At 37.0% G+C, this 19,060-nt stretch overlaps 1 protein-coding gene across 4 annotated transcripts in view; it reads right to left on the bottom strand.

The window, feature by feature from the left end:
- The window catches only part of ephb2b (eph receptor B2b), a 265,726-nt gene that overhangs the window by 14,665 nt on the left and 232,001 nt on the right, over window positions 1-19,060 (bottom strand). The window contains exons 8-11 of one of the 4 annotated variants that reach the window (XM_057846096.1): window positions 17,531-17,639; window positions 12,756-12,823; window positions 4,729-4,851; window positions 4,386-4,633 (exon numbers count right to left, since the gene is read on the bottom strand). In XM_057846096.1, the coding sequence (XP_057702079.1) occupies window positions 4,386-4,633; window positions 4,729-4,851; window positions 12,756-12,823; window positions 17,531-17,639 (548 nt within the window). The remainder of the gene's footprint in view (window positions 1-4,385; window positions 4,634-4,728; window positions 4,852-12,755; window positions 12,824-17,530; window positions 17,640-19,060) is intronic. The other 3 variants (XM_057846098.1, XM_057846097.1, XM_057846099.1) reach the window with 3 other exon arrangements.

Genomic DNA, 19,060 nt, shown 5'->3' with positions numbered 1-19,060 from the left:
CCTGAACTATTTTTAATTTATCCGTTTTACCCTGGGAACCCCCGTTTACAGACACCGCGTAACCACTTTTGTTTCAACCCAGCAATAAAAAGAAGGTAAGTAATTTATTCTTCAAAATGTTTATAATTTTTAGCTTAGAATCTTTAATTGATGTTTAATATTTAGTTACTTTTTTTCACTTGCATATTTTAAACTTTAAAACAAATTACGTCACAATGAAAAAAAAATAGTGTTTGTAAATAGGTCACGAATATCTACCTCATAACTATCGCTTAATTGTATTTTTTTTTTTTTTTTGTTAGTCGTATTTTCCTCGATATTTTAGATGATGAATAATCGATCCAAACCAAGAAAAATGAAAAAAAAAAAAAACATTCGAAAGAGTAAATATTTGAAAAAGAAAATCTTGACCACTCCTCTGTCTGCGATATCTGCATTGCGACCCTTGTTATATTACCGTGTTTCACCCATAAAATCCCTAAAAGTTCGGCTGTGGCCCTTTACAAGCCCTTTTTGGATTGAAACAAGGTAAGTACATAATATCTCGTTAAAATCATGGTGTCTTTAATTATGCTCTCTCAAGCTCTCACCTTGAGGTAGGGTTTTGCTGTTTTAAAAATGTTTATGCCCTCCTGTTCCGAATGTTTCTTCCCGCAGAAAATTGAGATTTTGAGCTTTCCAATGATTTATCACAAATACATATAGGACAATTTTGAAATTCGGCCAAACTGGGGGTGTCAGAGCATCAGGTTTAATTGGAATTACTTATTATTTTAATAGTTTCACTTCAGAACATACTGTAAATTGAATCAACACTTGTAGTTTTACAATTCTTCTTCATTAAAGAGGAAGTGTAGTTTATTAGTAGTTTTTTAGTTTCAGGGCCCCGGAGTGGCTAAGCTAGCGCAAGTTAATTGGGCCGATTTCGCATGCCAGTTAAAAAAACAACATATGCGCACATGAAAATCATCGATGACCCATGCAATCAATAGAGTTGGCTATGTTTTCAGGATGAAGTTATCAAAACTTTCCATTGTATGTCAATAATTGCAGTATGAACAGCAACGTTTGTAATCTAGAAGCTCTGCAGAGGAGCAGGGCAGAGTGATATTATATCGTTTTTTTCACCGCCGATTCTTTATGTCGTAGTCAGTAGCAAGTAACCAGTTTATATTGTTTCTCGTTCTTCACAGGGAATTTGTGGAAACTTTTACTTTACTTTTTTCATCTGTTTCCATAGCCTCTAAATGCAGATTTCACTGTGTTGCCGGCCGTCAGTTATCTCAGCAGACTGATGCTGCATTCAAGGTGGGAAGTCAGATTTTCCAACCTCCGATCTGGAAAAATATCATTAGAATGCCTCCACTATTTGATCGCTTATGACAAGGCAGGTTTTCTGGAGGTCAAAATGTCTTTTGATGGCCAAAATAAAAAACAACTTGTCACGATCAGCCATCTTTGCTGTTTACATTCGCTTGGAACGCTTTGAAGTAGCAACTGGTACCCTCCAAGCGGGATAAGTCCGACTTCCCACCTCCCTCGATCGCAGCGTGAACACGAGTGGAAGCACTCCTCTCTATTTTGGTCATATTACGCATCTAAAAAAATATCCTGCAGAATGCAATGAATTACAGCAACTTTTTGTGACATTGTTTTGGCCTCATAGGTGTTTTAGAACAATGATCTGCATTTTGAATTTATTTAACTATGTTGTATCTGTTCGTAGATCTGTATTGTTTTTATTGGCATGCTAAATTGGCCCTAATTTGCGCTAGCTTAGCCACTCTGAGCCCTGTAACTACTGTAACAGATAACTTACAAACTGCATGGAATTTGCTACAATTAACTCCACCAACTAATTAAACCCCCAGTAACTCGAAGATTAAGTCTAATGTCAAAAATTCTGAACTTCCGCTTTAAGTATCTGTACTAAAGCACAGTCCTTGACCCCCACCTCTGCCTACCAAAAACTCGCCCGCAAATGCGAAGATTTCAGAGGATGGCGCTCGCAAAGGAGAGAAAGTGGGTGCCCATATTAGTAGTCTGCGGCAGTGCTCCAGTAGCCTACTTGTCTTTCACGCTTTGCTGCTCGTTAGCCTCGCCTCACGCTTCTCACGTCAAGTCGAAAGCCCCTCGTGCCGGCGATTAAGCGTCATACATTATGCATGGCATCCACCCTCGCAATTACACATTGTGTACAGCCCTTTGTGTGGACTTTTATTGCCGTAAGGCCCGCAAAAAATATCGGTCTGCCTTAATCTATCTGGAGAAGACACAAATATGTGGAAAGTAAAAACAATACAAGATTGAAACCTTTCAGGACATCTATTCAAAAGTTGTCATTAGCTTAACTCAGTCAATGCCAGCCCAGATCACAGAGCATCTGTTGTGGTAAGTAGTAAAGGGGATATTGATATTGAAAGCAATTACAATGCTGGCCGAAAGTATTGGCACCCTGCAATTCTGTCAGATAATGCTCAATTTCTTCCAGAAAATTATTGCAATTACAAATGCTTTGGTAGTAATATCTTCATTTATTTTCCTTGCAATGAAAAAACACAAAAGAGAATGAAAAAAAAAATTACATCATAATCATTTTACACAAAACTCCAAAAATGGGCAGGACAAAAGTATTGGCACTCTAAGCCAAATACTTGGTAGCACAACCTTTAGACAAAATAACTGCGCACAACCGCTTCCGGTATCCATCAATTAGTTTCTTACAATGCTCTCCTGGAATTTTTGACCATTCTTCTTTGGCCAACTGCTCCAGGTCTCTGAGATTTAAAGGGTGCCTTCTCCAAACTGCCATTTTCAAATATCTCCACAGGTGTTCTATGGGATTCAGGTCTGGACTCATTGCTGCCCACTTTAGAAGTCTCCAGTGCTTTCTCCCAAACCATTTTCTAGAGCTTTTTGAAGTGTGTTTTGGGTCATTGTCCTGCTGGAAGACCCATGACCTCTGAGGGAGACCCAGTTTTCTCACACAGGGCCTTACGTTATGCTGCAAGTCAAGCAGTCCAGTGCCAGAGGAAGCAAAGCAACCCCAAAACATCAGGAAACCTCCGTCATGTTTGACTATGGGGACCGTGTTATTTTCTTTGAAGGCCTCGTTTTTTTTTCTCCTGTAAACTCTGTTGATGCCTTTTCCCAAAAAGCTCTACTTTTGTCTTATTTGACCAGAGAACATCCTTCCAAAAAGTTTTTGGCTTTCTCATGTAAGTTTTGTCAAACTCCAGCCTGGCTTTTTTATGTCTTTGGGTCAGAAGTGGGGTCTTCCTGGGTATCCTAGCATAGAGTCCCTTTTCATACAGACGCCCATGGATAGTACACATTGACACTGTTGAACCCTCGAACTGCAGGACAGCTTGAACTTGTTTGGATGTTAGTCGAGGTTCTTTGTCCACCATCCGCACAATCTTTCGTTGAAATGCCTCATCAATTTTTCTTTTCCATTCACATCTAGGGAGGTTAGCCACAGTGCCATGGGCTTTACACTTATTGACGACACGGCGCACGGTAAACACAGAAACATTCAGTTCTTTGGAGATCGACTTGTAGCCCTGAAATTGCCCATGCTTCTCAAATCCTCTGACAGTTCTTTGGTCTTTTTTCTTTTCTCCATATTCAAAATAAGACACACAAGGACACAAGACAGAGGCTGAGTCAACTTTAATCCATTTTAGCTGGCTGCAAGTGTGATTTAGTTATTGCCACCACCTCTTATGTGCCACAGGTAAGTAACAGGTGTTGTAAATTATTAGAGATTAGAGAAGGATGACATGATTTTTCAAAGGGTGCCAATGCTTTTGTCCGGCCCATTTTTAGACTTTGTGTATAATGATAATGATTTAAAAAATTTTCCATTCTCTTTTGTGATTTTTCATTGCAAGCAAAATAAATGAATGTATTACTACCAAAGCAATTGTAATTGCAATCATTTTCTGGGAGAAATTCAGCCTTATCTGACAGAATTGCAGGGGTGCAGATACTTTTGGTCAGCAGTGTATGTTGGCAACACTAATATTAGAAATATTCATTTTAAAAATATGTACCAATATATATATATATATATCTTAAATTAAATAATATTAGTTGGATGTCTAATACTAATAATATTAATTTAAAAAGAAATAATTTAAAAATATATTTAAACATATATTAACTAATACTGCTTAGATTTCAAATAGGGGCCGCAAAATATTGTCCCGTGGGCTGCAAGTTTGAGACCTCTGTCCAATTTGAATGTAATAAAAACATTTAGGGAAAAAAAAAATGTGCATGAAAGGGTTAAGGTGATTTTTCAACAAAAGATGAATGAATGAATGTGAAGTGTTAATCTTCACATTCCAGTTACCCAGTAGACTTTTGTCCTCATCACTCACCCTTAGGAAGGAGTCTAAAGATCCATTCTCCATGAACTCGGTGACGATCATAACAGGACTGCTCTTGGTGACCACGCCCTCCAGGCGGATGACGTTGGGATGGTCGAACTGCCCCATTATGCTTGCCTCACTGAGGAAATCCCGCCGTTGCTTCTCCGTGTAGCCCGTCTTCAGGGTTTTGATGGCCACAAACATCTCCCGTTTGCCAGGCAGCTTCAGGTTGCCACTGCACACCTCGCCAAACTCTCCTGGGCGGCAAACACGTTTAGCAAGATTTGTTTGATTTTTTCCCCCCCTTTTTTATTCTGTATGTGTATGTATTCTGTATGTTAGATCACATTACCTGCACCAATGACTTGCTCAATCTTCACGCAGGATATATCAATCTCCTTGGCAAACTCCCGCACAGCCTCGTTGGGGTCCTCATACGTGAACGGATCAATATAGATCTTCATTCCTGGAGTCACTTGGAAAACGGAGAGAGAGACTAACATATTTGGTTCCTTCACATGGAGGAATTCGGTTGGAAACTAGCTTGTATAGCGCTTTACTGCTACTTGCCAAAGAGGAATGTTCACAACTACAACTAACCGTTTTAGGAATTTCCAAACAAGATTGATGTTGTTTTTGTTCATTTTATTCACAAAAGGGCAGCAGACCACCCAATAGTCAGCCCAAATTTGAGCAATGTTTTCTCCATTCTGATCAAAGTCAGCAAAATATCGATTAGCAGATTTTTCCAAAACAGTAGTTCAAAAAGTCAGTATGTGCAGGGAATGATTAACAACCACATCAAATAAAATAAGTACCCAAGTGCTTGACCCAATGTGGTTTGTCGTAGTAGCAAAAAGTCTTTGTATGTAAAAGTGACCCGAAAAACTCAATTTCTCCTAAGGTTTTTTTTTTTTTTTTTTTAGGTGTTTATTGTTATTATCACAATAAAAGATATCCAAAACTCAAATTGGTTAATATCCATTATTTGGCCTTTTACATTTGCATATTAGCTCAATATTTCGTTGAATCCAAGACATTTGGATTTTACATTTATATCTAATACCTAGTCAACATTTACGCTTAATATTTTTGATTTAGGGAAAAGTACTATTTTGGATTATTTAAAAAATTATAACCCCAGTGGACAACACATTTGTTTGTATTTTTTTATGAATAAATAAAATTATAAATTAATAAAATGTTAATAAAAACAAAATCTATAAATTTAAATGAATAAAACCAAAACTACAGTTGCCCCCCCACCTTTAAAAAATTTTTTTTTTTAAACATTTCTTAGTATTTAACTTGTTGATTTCCATTAAGAACAATAGTAATCCAATTCATTTAAACTGGCAGGAATGGTGTGACTTGTGGCTGGTGTACTATTTTTGGAGCATCAGATCTGGTCACCATATCAGACTCAATCCAATATTCATATGTGTTTTCAGTGTTGGTAATAACAGTGTTTAGAGTATAACAGTGTTTTTAATAGCGTTAATTTTTTCAGTTGTGAGTAATCTAATTAACTACTTTTCCCATATTTGCAACGCCGTTACTGTTACTGAGGATGTGAAGGGGGCGCGTTGCTACAATTTGGTTGAATGAAGTGCAAGTTGTTTGAGGGACACGGAAAGAGCAGAACTAGAGGAGGGAGGAAGGACGGGGGTGGTGACGCCGTTGCAAACGCAATGATGACTGGTTAGGTGGCTCGGATCACTAGCATAGCATTTGTGTTCTTTTTAGCATTAGCATTTAGCCTGCTGAGCATCCTCTTAAACTCTCGGGCAACTTTTTTTCTACAGATAGTTTGTGGTATCCAGGTGGGTACAATTAATTGAAAATAATGTACTGTTTTCCTGCCGAGTGTGCATTATCATTACCAAATTGGCATTGTCCTTGTAGATGCTACAATATAATAATAATTTGTTATTTTAATTACCAAAAATAGTCACTTGCCCTTTTACTTTTATTGAATGACAGATCCATGAACCCTGTGTGATTGTTTTTTAATCAAAACAACTAGAGCAAAGACGGAAGAGGTAGGAGATTTTGAGCCTCACATGCATATTGAAAAATATAAATATTAGAGGTGATGATATGCACGAGTCATGGTTCAGTACATACCTCAGTGTGGGTTCAGTACAACAGGAAAAACAAAAAGTTTTTTTTTTTTTTTTTCTCACAGCATTTGAATGTTAAAATTGTGTATACTACTGAAATAAAAAATAATGTAAAAAGTGCGACCTACGTGTTTTTTTTTTTTTAATGAAAAAAAAAATATATTAAATATATGAAAGGTGTAATAGAATGTATAATGTAATAACGCGTAGAACATAAAAAGTAACATCAGATACTTTGTTGAGTAACTAATTACTCTTACAGTGAGGTAACTGAGTTACTAATGCAATTACTTTGAGGGAGAAGTAATTTGTAACTCTAACTACCGTATTTTCCGCACTATAAGATGCACCTAAAAGACGCGCCTTATATATGAATCAATATTGAGCCGCAACACTTTTTTTTTTTGTGACAGATTTATACAAATTTGCAAACAAAAACGGGCTTACAAAATTGCACCATTATAATAAGAAAACCAAAAATAACACTCTTCATCATCATATACAAAATCTTACTTGCTTGCCGTGTTTGTATTCATACACGCACACACACACAGCCGCCAACTCCATTTTCCCCCGAAGAATAAGTAACGCGTGGTGCATGCTGGGATATATAAAATGGCGTTTCATTTCCATTTGTGTGTTTGTGTAAAGACCCTGAAATGGCTCCTATGAAGAGACACGCTTATAAATGTTGTACTACATACTTTACCTTGCTGTTGTGTTGCTGTTTTGTTAACATTCCCTTTAGCGCAGCTCCGTCTAATAGATGCATAAAATAACCCCAGCCTCTACTGTGGCCTTTATTCTATGGGCCTTATATATGGAAAAAGTTTTAAAATATGTCATTCATTGAAGGTGTGCCTTATAATCCGATGCACCTTAGAGTGCGGAAAATACGGTAATTACATTTTTAAAGTTAGATTAACAACACTGGTGGTGACGCTGTTGCAAATGTGATGGTGATTGGCTTGGAGGGAGGATCATGCCCTGCTTCATCACATGCTCTGGCAAATACAACAAGACAGTGTTAATGGCGAAGAGAATTTCAAAGGTTCTCAAATTTGAACTATATTAAATATTGCTACTTTACGGAATATTTATGGATAGTGTTCTGCTTATTGTGCAGTAGGCCTAACATACAGTTTAGATTTGAAATGGTAAATGGTCAGTTTACATTTGTTTTTTCTTTACAGGCTGTAATATATTTGATCCAAATAAATAGAAAATTTTCTAAAATACTGTATATGATGTTTTTATTCTTCAATCAGTAAATATAAAGTTATTTGATGTGAAAGAAGTTCTGGAATGTATAATGTAATAAAATGTAGAACATGAAAAGTAACATCAGTTATTTTGCTAAGTAGCTAATTACTCTTCCAATGAGGTAACTGGGTTAGTAACTCAATTACTTTTTGGGCGAAGTAATTTGTATCTGTAACTAATTACTTTTTTAGAGTAAAAGGGACCACGCTGGTTTTCAGCACCATCACACTTTTTGGCTGTCGTACAGTAAATCAAACCACTAGGCCAGTACTTCTCAAATAGTGGGGCGCGCCCCCCTGGGGGGGCGCAGAGCGATGCCAGGGGGGGCGCATGTGACCTCGGGGAACATGTTTTTTTTGTTTTTTTTTTTGCCTTACTGGAATAAAGTGTACTTGCACATCCACTCAGTAGGTGGCAGTGGCGCTCTCATTTTCAGAGTGCGCGCAGTATTTTTGAACTAAGGAAGAGCACTCAGCACACACAGACAACAGATAATGAAGAGCAGTGTGCTACCGCCGTTTTCGAAAGCGGTTTTCCGACCGGACTCACTCACGCAGCGACCCACTGTCTTGTCCGGTTCTCACGTCGCCGCCCGAGAAGTGCCATTTTCGGCTTGGGATCGTCACGACGACCACCCTCACCTACGGTTCTACCTCGGCCGCCGTGAATGCGCTTTTTTCGTGCCGTTTGCCTTTTAGCTTTGACTTTTAATACAGAGGGTGATGATGAAAGACTACTGTTTACTGTGTCTAAAAATAATTATAGCAGACAGCCAGAAGCCAAATCAATTAAGACGCCACTTAAAGACATTAGACCCCAATCTCATTGTTAAGCCGCTTGGTTTTTTCAGTGAAAACGTGCCGAATATTGCCAACAATCGTCCTGCTTTGTCAGTGTTACATCAGTAAACCAGTGAGCATTGTTAGCATGCTCATTGCAAAATAACTCCACACCATTGCAAAGGAGGTAAATACTGTGAGCAGCAAAAATAAAAACTGTCCTGTCCAAGGACAATTTTTTTTTCTTTTATTCAGTTTTGTTTTTTTCGGTCAAATTTTTTTGGCATATTGTCCTCATGAGTGAATGTTTCTAATCAATTTAAATTTGTTATTATTTACTGATTTTATTACATTTTATTTTTCTGTATCAAATGGTCAAAAATGTACCTTGAGTGTATTTTTTAGTTTGGATGTGAATTTAAAAAAAAAAAATTCAGGCAAATTGATGTACGTCAAGTCTTCTCTATTACAAACAAAACAATGTTAATTAAGTTATACTTTATTATAAGTTGATCTATGTTACTTTTTTTCTTTATTAGAAAAAAAAGGACAATGTTAGGCAGATGCGTATTTATAACAGTAATTTTATAGACAAATGATACTATTTACAGTGGCGGCAGAGAGTTTGGGGGGGGCGCGAAACATTTACGTCTTCTTTGGGGGGGCGTGACAGAAAATAATTGAGAAGCACTGCACTAGGCAAACATTTCCGCTTTTTGGACAACTTCCTCTTTAGAAACTAATGATAGTAGCGTTTTGTAATATTTGTAAACAGAGCATATCTTGTAGAGGTACCTGCAGGGATAAATTGAATACAAAAAATATGATGTGTTATTTAGTGATTTCATTATTTTTACTCGTCTAAAAATATGAGTATCGGCATAACATCTTGAAAATCGTAATGGATCAGAAGTAAAAAAAAAAAAAAAAAACAGCAACAAGACATCCCTAGTGTGAATCCTCATCTTCAAGCGACTTCATTCACCACCATTCACTTATTGGTAGCCAATAAGTTAAAATGAGTGAATTATAAAAGGTTGATATTGTATTTACGCATAAAAGGTGACACCCAATCTCCATCATCAGGTTTTTAAACATTGTTTGAAGCTAAACGTGACAAAATGTTGTGTTATTTCAGCATGAGCTACTTTAAAAGTGTAGAGGGAGTCCCATAAGTAAATTACTTGTTCACATAGCAAATTCGCATGAAAAATACCACAGGAAAATCTGCCTCACATTTTTTTTAGGGGGTTGGAGAGCCATGTGAATGATTGCAGACGTGCTCCAGTGGAGCCTGGAGGCTGTAAGCTCATTTAGCCAGCAAGGACACAGCTCCTTCAGGCCTCTTAGCAGTAATAATGTGCCATGTGGGCGGAAATATAAATATATATTTGTGTTCTCTCCTGAGGGCCGTTATCACAGTAGAGAGGCTCGCTCTCAGCTCTCGCTCTCACCTAAGCCCCGCTGCCAGGTAAATTGGCTTAAGGTGGCCTTTAAGTGTCCGCCGACTTAAACGGTCCAGAGTTTCAAATCCGATTATTTGACTCTCAACTACATTTGAGAGGAAGGCCTGCTTGTGCCTGGAAAGGCTCGTAACGTCAGATGGAAGAAATCGAGTCGGTCACTCTCATTTTGCTGCTCTAGATTATATTTATTGTACAGTAGTTTTAACGCTACGTGGCCGTATATATCACATTATCTAGAGTAATTTTGCACAGCGTGATATTTTTTCCTCTGAAAAACGTGATCGATTATAAATATGATAGAAATTTATGAAAAATTATATATCATTATATATATATATATATATATATATATATATATACACACATATATATATATGTATTAGGGCTGTCAAACGATTAAAATTTTTAATCGAGTTAATTACAGCTTAAAAATTAATTAATCGTAATTAATCACAATTAATCGCAATTCAAACCATCTATAAAATATGCCATATTTTTCCGTAAATTATATATATATTCTGTAAAATAAATTGTTGGAATGGAAAGATAAGACACAAGATGGATATATATATTCAACATACAGTACATAAGCACTGTAGTGGGCATTTCACTCTACTGTCATTTAAATCTGTCTATGCTGTCCTCACTCCTAAGCGTCTACTTTTTCCAAAGCTGGTGAACGACGCCTTAATAATCAGACTTCTTCCTTTTTCATCTGATTTATTAATAAAATGGCCTCAAACCATTGTTCTCTTTAGACCGTAGTAAAACTCCAAAAAAAAGTACACAAGCATTGCATTAGCAACAAGGTTAACTTAGCACGCTATACAGGTTCACTAAACATAAACAAAAAGCGTCTCATACAAAAAATATAACATTTCGCTTACAAACATAATATGTACATTCTTTACAACAACCATACTTACGGACAAATCTTGTCCAAGGATCATATAAGCACAACATTACCACGTAGGCGTCAGCCCGAGACGTCGTGCAGCCATATTGAACTGGCAAGAAAGCAATAAACCATGTCGCAAAGCGACCACAAGAGTTCGCTGTTAGACAGCACAAAAAACCTTGCTTTAAAACTTACCAAAAGGCAGAATACTGTCTGAGTTGGACATGTGCGTTAATTGCGTCAAATATTTTAACGTGATTAATTTAAAAAATTAATTACCGCGCGTTAACGCGATAATTTTGACAGCCCTAATATGTATACACATATATATATATACATACACATATATATATACATACATATATATACATATATACACACACACACACATATATATATACATACACATATATATATAAGGGTCCACCTTAAACATTTTTTTTAATTTGCTGTCAAATATTAAGTGGTTTAGGCTTAAAAGAGCTAATTTTAAATATTTATATTTTCATTTTAGAAATTCAATTTCTTTTTACAAAAATTCTTTGTTTTTTAATTAATTTTTTAAATTATTTTTTTACAAGTAACAAGCCATAATTTTATAAGTAGTGTCGTCCTATTATGAAAAAAGGATATTTTTGAAACGTATTAGAGCTTATATAGTTTTTATTTATTTAAATTTTAAAAAAGTCTTAATTTTGAAGAGCTAATAATTTTACCGTAAATAAGTCATAATTATGTAAGCAATGCTGTCACTTTATAAAAGAAAAAAAAAAAAAACGATATACATTTTTATGTACGTATTTATTATTACCAGAAACAGGTAAAAATCTTACAAGCGTTTTTTTTTTTTTTTTTTTTTTTTTTTTAATAAAATAAGGGGTGCTTTCATTTCATTTAAAAAAAATATTTTCATAATCTCTCCCACCAAGGAAAAAAAGAAAAGGAATTTTAATCATACTGGGAAGATTCAGAATAAGATAATTAAAAATGTCACACTCCATTTGTTTGCTTTTTTGGGCTTTTCATCTATAAATTTCACTATTTAACAACTTGAAAGAAAAAAAAATCTGAATTATGTTACCATGCAGTGTAAATGCAGCCCAAGATGCTCACCAACTAACATTTACTAAAACATCATCACAACACGGTACCTTTTAAAACAGTTTACTTTCAAAACATGGCAAAATAAAATTAATTCACTGCCAGCGCAGATATTTTCTTGAAATTCAAAGAGTATGCACTGTGGTTGTTAGTAAAAAAAAAAAAAAAAAGACGGAAATGTGAAGTAAAAACACCCACTGACAGCAATAGACGTCCAATCTGTTTCGACTGGGTCAAATTGGAATTGGCCAAAGAGCTAAAAAGTACTTGAATGAAAATGAATTGGAGCCTTTCCGATCCGAATTCTCCCGTAATCGCCCTTAACAAGATATATGGCACAAGCTATACGTGTAGTTTCCCAGCCTTTTGAATATTTTATAACTGGCAAATGACTTGCGTGGCATTAACTCGCTAATGGCGCCATAACGTGAGCTGGAGGTTGACCTACTTCCACAACAATGGCTCCAGTTAACGATGTAAATGTAGACGACGCACGAGGATATGGACGACGCTTAAACCCTGCCTTCAACAAAAGGGTGGGATTACTTGCTTGCTGGGGAGTGGGGGCCTTTGGGTGGGGAGATGGTAGCCATGGAGACAGGTGTGTGCGCGTGAGGTGGGAGACAACGGTGTGAGACGGTCGTCATGGTGACAGGTGTTGCAGAAGTCGGGGAGGCAAAGCGTGGTGGGGTGCGGTGTTAAATGCAGTAAAGGGGGGCCGGGGGATGAGGAAGGGGTGTTTTACTCACTGTGGCCGCTTGTGTAGTGCTGCAGTTTGTCCGTGTACTCGGAATCGGCCCTGTCGAAGCCACGCCTCCTGGAAGAGAGACAAAGAACTCTAGTGCTGGTGGAAAGACAGAAAGAAGGGAGGGGTTGGGGGACCATGATGTCCCCCCCCCATCCACATATCTGTAATTTGAAAACTGAGATAGTTGACAAGCTGTCAAGTGTACACTTTTTCCCTGTCTTGTACAAAGTCTGAGCTGTGAAGCTACAAAGGCGTATTAGCGTAAAGCTAAAACGAAAAACAGCACAAGACCAGATGTGTATAATTGAAGGGAAATAGTCTCCATGTCAGACGAATCAAGTTGTAATATTTTGAAGGGAAAAAAATAGGCCTATAGTAATTTTAACATGAAAAAATCAGAGGGCCTAATTGACTGAAAACTAAATAGCGGATGCAAAATTGAATGTAAAATTGAGCTTTTAATTCGAATGCCATTGGCGATGAAAGAGGAAGCAGAGTTTATTTAAAAATGTGTTGTTTTTACACTGGCGGCACAGTGGTTGACTGGTTAGCACGTCCGCCTAACAATTCGAGGGTTCACTCCTGCCGTCGGCCTCCCTGTGTGGAGTTTACATGTTCTCCCCGTGCCTGCTTTGGTTTTCTTTGGGTACTCTTTCTTCCTCACACATCCCAAAAACATAAATAGTAGACTGATTGAATACTCCAAATTGATCATAGGTGTGAGTCTGTGTGTGAATGGTTGTTTGACTGTATGTGCCCTGCGATTGCCTGGCAGCTGGTTCGGGGTGTACCGCGCCTCCTGCCCGGAGTCAGCTGGGATAGGCTCCAGCACCCCCGACCCTCGTGAGGATAAGTGATTCAGGAGATGAATGAATGTTTTTACACTGACCACACAGTAACTTTGTCAAATTATGACTTACAACACTGAAAATAAGCAAACAAATAAACAATATCTTCCTGTTTAATCGACTTTAACGTTTTTATAATTTAACTCAATGCCTGCCTTTGACGGCGATACATGTCCAATCTATATTGACTGTGAGAGGCTGGCAGCGGTCTACTACCAGCCCCTCCCATTCAAAATGGATTGGACGTCTATCATCATCAATGGCACTGAAACATGAGCATTTAATACAACCCATCCAATTCAATTCGATTCAATTCAATTCAATTCAATTATCGGTTTTCATAATTTAATGAGGATAGTATGCAAACAATGACAGAGGGGGGAAAATAAGTAAGTAACCCATCACATTTAATATTTTGTGTCCCCCCTTTGGCAGCAATACCTTCAACCAGACGCTTCCTGTAACTGCAGATCAGACCGGCACTAATCTTGGCCTATCTTCTCGACAAAACTGCTGTAGTTAATCAGATTCCTGGGATGTCTTGCATTGTCTTCAGGTCATGCCACAGCATCTCTATGGGGTTCAAGTCTGGACTTTGACTTGGCCACTCCAGAACATCTATTTTGTTCTTCTAAAGTTGATTAACTTTTGTGTTTTGGGATCATTGTCTTGTTGTGGCAAACATCCTCTTTTCAATTTTAACTGTCTGACAGACGGCCTCAGGTTTTCCTGCAAAACCTCCTTTGAATTCATTATTCCGTTAATGATTGCAAGTTGTCCAGGCCCTGAGGCAGTAAAATAGCCCCAAATCATGATGCTCTTTCCACCAGGCTTCACGGTGGGGATGAGGTGTTGATGTTGGTGAGCTGTTCCATTTTTCCTCCACACATGACATTGTGTGTAAGATCATATTTGATGCTGATTTTATGCAGAAATTTGAGAAACAAGAAAAGGTTCAGATACTTTTTTATACAGGGTACCCCCAGGATTGATAAATCTAAATTCAAGACTTTTAAGACCTTTTTTAATGCCATTTCAACTGAAAATTAATACTTTTCTCGCACCCATTATTTAGATAATATTGAATCATATTAAAAAAAATAAAGCACTGAACATCAAATTTAACCTCAATTACTAAGTGTGTTTGACAAAAGAATGCACATTTATTGAAGATATAATTAAAACACATTTAAATATAAGGTCTTTCAGATTTTTTTTCCCAGGATAAAATGGATTTTACACTATTATTGTAAAGCAACTTCAGAAATTACATTTGCAATACAACAGGTTTCCCTTTTAAGAGGACCTAGTCAAAGTGGTAGGTAGGTGATTGTCAAATTGGCCACCTTAACTGTAAAGTGTTGCACTTGGCAGTGAAAGTTTAAAAACACAGCCACTAAATGGCAGTAGTTTACCATTAATTACCACAAAATAAAAAAGCTATGAAAAAAAAAACCCAATGGCGGCACGGTGGCTGAGTGGTTAGCACGTCTGCCTCACAGTTCTGAAATCAAGGGTTCAATCCCGGGCTTCGGCCTTCCTGTGTGGAGTTTGCATGTTCTCCCCGTGCCTGCGTGGGTTTCCTCCGGGAACTCCGGTTTCCTCCCACATCCCAAAAACATGCATGGTAGGCTGATTGAACACTCTAAATTGTCCGTAGGTATGAGTGTGTGCGTGAATGGTTGTATGTCTCCTTGTGCCCTGCGATTGGCTGGCAACCAGTTCAGGGTGTCCCCTGCCTACTGCCCGTAGTTAGCTGGGATAGGCTCCAGCACCTCCGCGACCCTCGTGAGGAAAAGCGGCATGGAAAATGAATGAATGAATGAATGAATAAAAAAGCTACACATGACCATTTCCCTTGGTAATCGTTTTTTCGAATCACATTACAAGAAGTATACAGAACTCATGTTAATCCTTTGTTAGCTATTGAAGACATTTCTTTTAATCAGATACAGAAAATCCATACTCTTATTTAATCAAGAGAAACATTTAAATATACCAGGTGTTTTACCATCACCTACATTATAATTTGCCTATCACCATGCCATGTTATTCAGATCAACGTTACCCCGCACTCGTTCCAATAATAGACAGTGTCAACCGTGTTGTGTATCAGAGTGATGGTGAATCTACGACTCCTGTTTATCCATGCTAAGGCTAGTGCACCTGCCAATACCCCATTGAACATGGCTAACTCTTGAGTTAAAACTACGAAATTCACATTCATTCGAAAGGCAAACCCTGCAGAAATACATTATTGCATCTAACACATTATAATTGGAGAAACTGGCAACTTACTTTGAAATGTTAAGCAGGTCCACTGTCTTCGCATGACCCATAAACTGCGACCCAAAGTATCTGGATGCGACTTGGTCGCCGATCCAATACCTCACATGCTGGTCCAACTGTTTGGACTTGGTTGTCTTGTTGAGGCTTTCGTCGAACATAACAACTAAGGCATCTGAGCAGTTCCTTGCGTTAGCACACAGTACTGTGCGATTGCCTGCTATTATGATGTTGATGCTAATGATGCTAACGGCGCGCACGCACGAGGTGCAGTGCATCGTAAAAATTCTACGCGTCATCTTCGTTATGGATTAAAAATAAAAAAAAATAAAAATATTAAAAAAAAAAAAAAAAAAAAAAAAACTTCGTCACGGATATAATTTAGGTTGCACTGAGATGTTCTTGAAAATTAAAACCATGGTGAAAAAATTCCAGACTTACAACAGCTAAGTTAATACTTTTAATACCTTTAATAATGGAAAACTAAATTCAATGCTTTTTTAATACTTAATAACCCGCGGGTACCCTGTTATAGCACTGTAAATGAAACAATTTAATAAAACTAATGCAAATAATGAACAAAGTCTTAAAATTTTTAACAAGAAAAATCAGTTAAAAAATTACAAGTAACATGTCGGGTTTTTTTTTTTTCAAGAAAATAAAACAAGACCTTAACAGAAATACATTTGAAGATAATTATTGCATGAAAATTTAGATTTTTACGCAAAACAGGTATAACAATACAGCAATAACCAAGTTTGCATAATTATTACAAGAAAATGTTATACTGTAATTTAAAAATAATAAAATCTGAAAAAAAGAAAATTTTAATTTTACAACAATAACCAATAATTGTTACAAGAAAAAAATCTTTAGAAAATATGCCCTTATTGAAAAAGAATTAATCATTAATAAACATTAAATAAAAAAAAAAAAAAAATCCCAATATGATAAAATAAGTATGATTTGATGATGAAAAAAGAAAGTACCTCATTCAGACCCCCAAACATATAGCCATAAACCAGTGAAATCATAATCTCAAAAGACAAATTTTACAATAATAATCCCACTTTAAAAGGATGAAGTGGGGAGGAAAGTCATACCAATAAAAGCTATGCTTGTTCAAAGGCAAGCGTCACTGCGGAGCGTCTTCTTAATATCAAACACACTTGCGCGTTACAATGGTGTCACAGCTGAGCAGCTGCATTGAAGACACTGACAGTCGCTATGAAGTGTTAATGAGGATGCATTGCAGCTCATGTCACACTTTAGATGACGCATCATTGGGAGCTTTATGGAGCCCATGAAGTCTGGAATAATAATCAGGCACATGTGCTGGAGTCAGCTGCAAACTCCATTGAGATCTCCGCGATGGATTTCTGCCTTTAGACTCACTTCAGACAAATTATACAGTGGTGCTTCGACTTACGAGTTCAATTTGTTAAGTTACCACACTTATCTCTCAAAACGCTTGTACCTCAAATCAAAAAATGTCCACTAAGTATACAGTTAGTAGGACAAATTATTGATACTGAGATATGATATTGGTATGCGTGATGATCAATACACAAGCTTGTAGCTGAGTAACTCAAGAATTTAAAAAATTAAGTAAATACAAAACACCAGTGGGCGGGAGGCTCACCGATTGCAGACGATGATGATGACGACCACAGCGATGAGGAAGACCAGGCCTGCAGCTGCCGAGCCGATGATGAGGGGAAGCTTCTCGCGAATGCTGGTGTTGTACTCGGCTGTGGGGAACAAACAAACAAGCAAACACATTCAAAAAAGTTTCAACTGTATGACTGCCGTCACACTTTTTTCCAAGTTCACAGTTTTGAAAAGCCTGAAACAATGAACAATGCATATGAAAAAAGATTTATTTTTTTAAAAACTGCACATCAGTAATTCTCTAAATAGTAATTTAAAAATATTAGTTAAAAAAAATCTTTCCAAACTAGTAAATCATAATTCCCCTCACCAAAAATGAACATGCAGCAATATTTTGCTTTACAAAAAGAAAATCACAAGGTTTAGGGAAATTGATCAATTAATTTTATGGAGAAAAGAAGTACCAAATTACAGTATATCAGGTCTCTAATTTCTAAATATCTTTTCACGCTGGAACATAGACTTCATAACGATATTGACGGGACACATTCCCCAGACACTGCGCCACACCTTCAAGTAGGGTGCTGTTCCACACTTCGCTTCAGTTGGTCGAAGTCAGTCGCAGTTATTCTCAAACACATGCAGCGAGCCAATGCCGAATTTAGGTTGAAAAAGTATGAAAGCTGTACCGCATACAAAGAAGACTGATTGTCTCAGGAGTGATTTGTTTGAGGATTCAAGGTAATTATTATATTTTCGTATCATGCATGCATTTTGAAACATTGTAAAAAAAAAAAAAAATCAATGGGAGAAATTAACCGCTATGGCATTGGCGTCATCATTCGCAATATTTACATAAAATAAATACTAACTGCCCGTTTTATTGCTTTTAACCAAGAATAGAGACTATTTTACGTCCATATTTATATTGAATTCAGGGATTTAAGCATGTATTCATAAGAATTTTCAACGTAAAAAGCTCTTTGTGGTGACAAGTCGGCGCCACAGTGGCTTAAAGACTAGCAGCACATTCGACATATTAACGTAAAATAAATGCTTACTGCCTGTTTTTTTTTTTTTTTTCTTTTAACCAATAATCGAGACTGTTTTACGTCCATATCTGTAAAAAAATCAGGGATTTAAGCATTTATTCACAAGAACTTTCAATGTAAAGAGCGCTTTGTGTTTCCACTCGGTCAGCTTTGACATACAGTGCTGCTCGAAAGTTTGTGAACCCCACAGCGATGGTCAGATTTTTTGTAAAAAAAACTAAAATAACCTTATTAAATGTTAAGTTATACCCAAATCCACAATACTGACATTCCAAATAATGGACTGAAACAAAAGAAATAGTTATATTGTCATTCTTTATTTAACAAAAGTGGTTGATTTAAGAAAAACTCAGATATCATGTGTGCAAAAGTATGTGAACCCCTTCAGTTAATAGGATATTGCGCCTCCTTTTGCAGAGATTACCTCAACCAAACGGTTTCTGTAGTGACTAATCAGCCTCTCACATCTACTTTGGGGGATTTTTGCCCATTCTTCCTTGCAGAACGCA

This window comes from Corythoichthys intestinalis, chromosome 9, assembly GCF_030265065.1.
Source record: "Corythoichthys intestinalis isolate RoL2023-P3 chromosome 9, ASM3026506v1, whole genome shotgun sequence".
Taxonomy (NCBI): domain Eukaryota; kingdom Metazoa; phylum Chordata; class Actinopteri; order Syngnathiformes; family Syngnathidae; genus Corythoichthys; species Corythoichthys intestinalis.
Note: the sequence above shows the minus strand (reverse complement) of the source record. Positions and strands in the feature narration are given on the sequence as shown.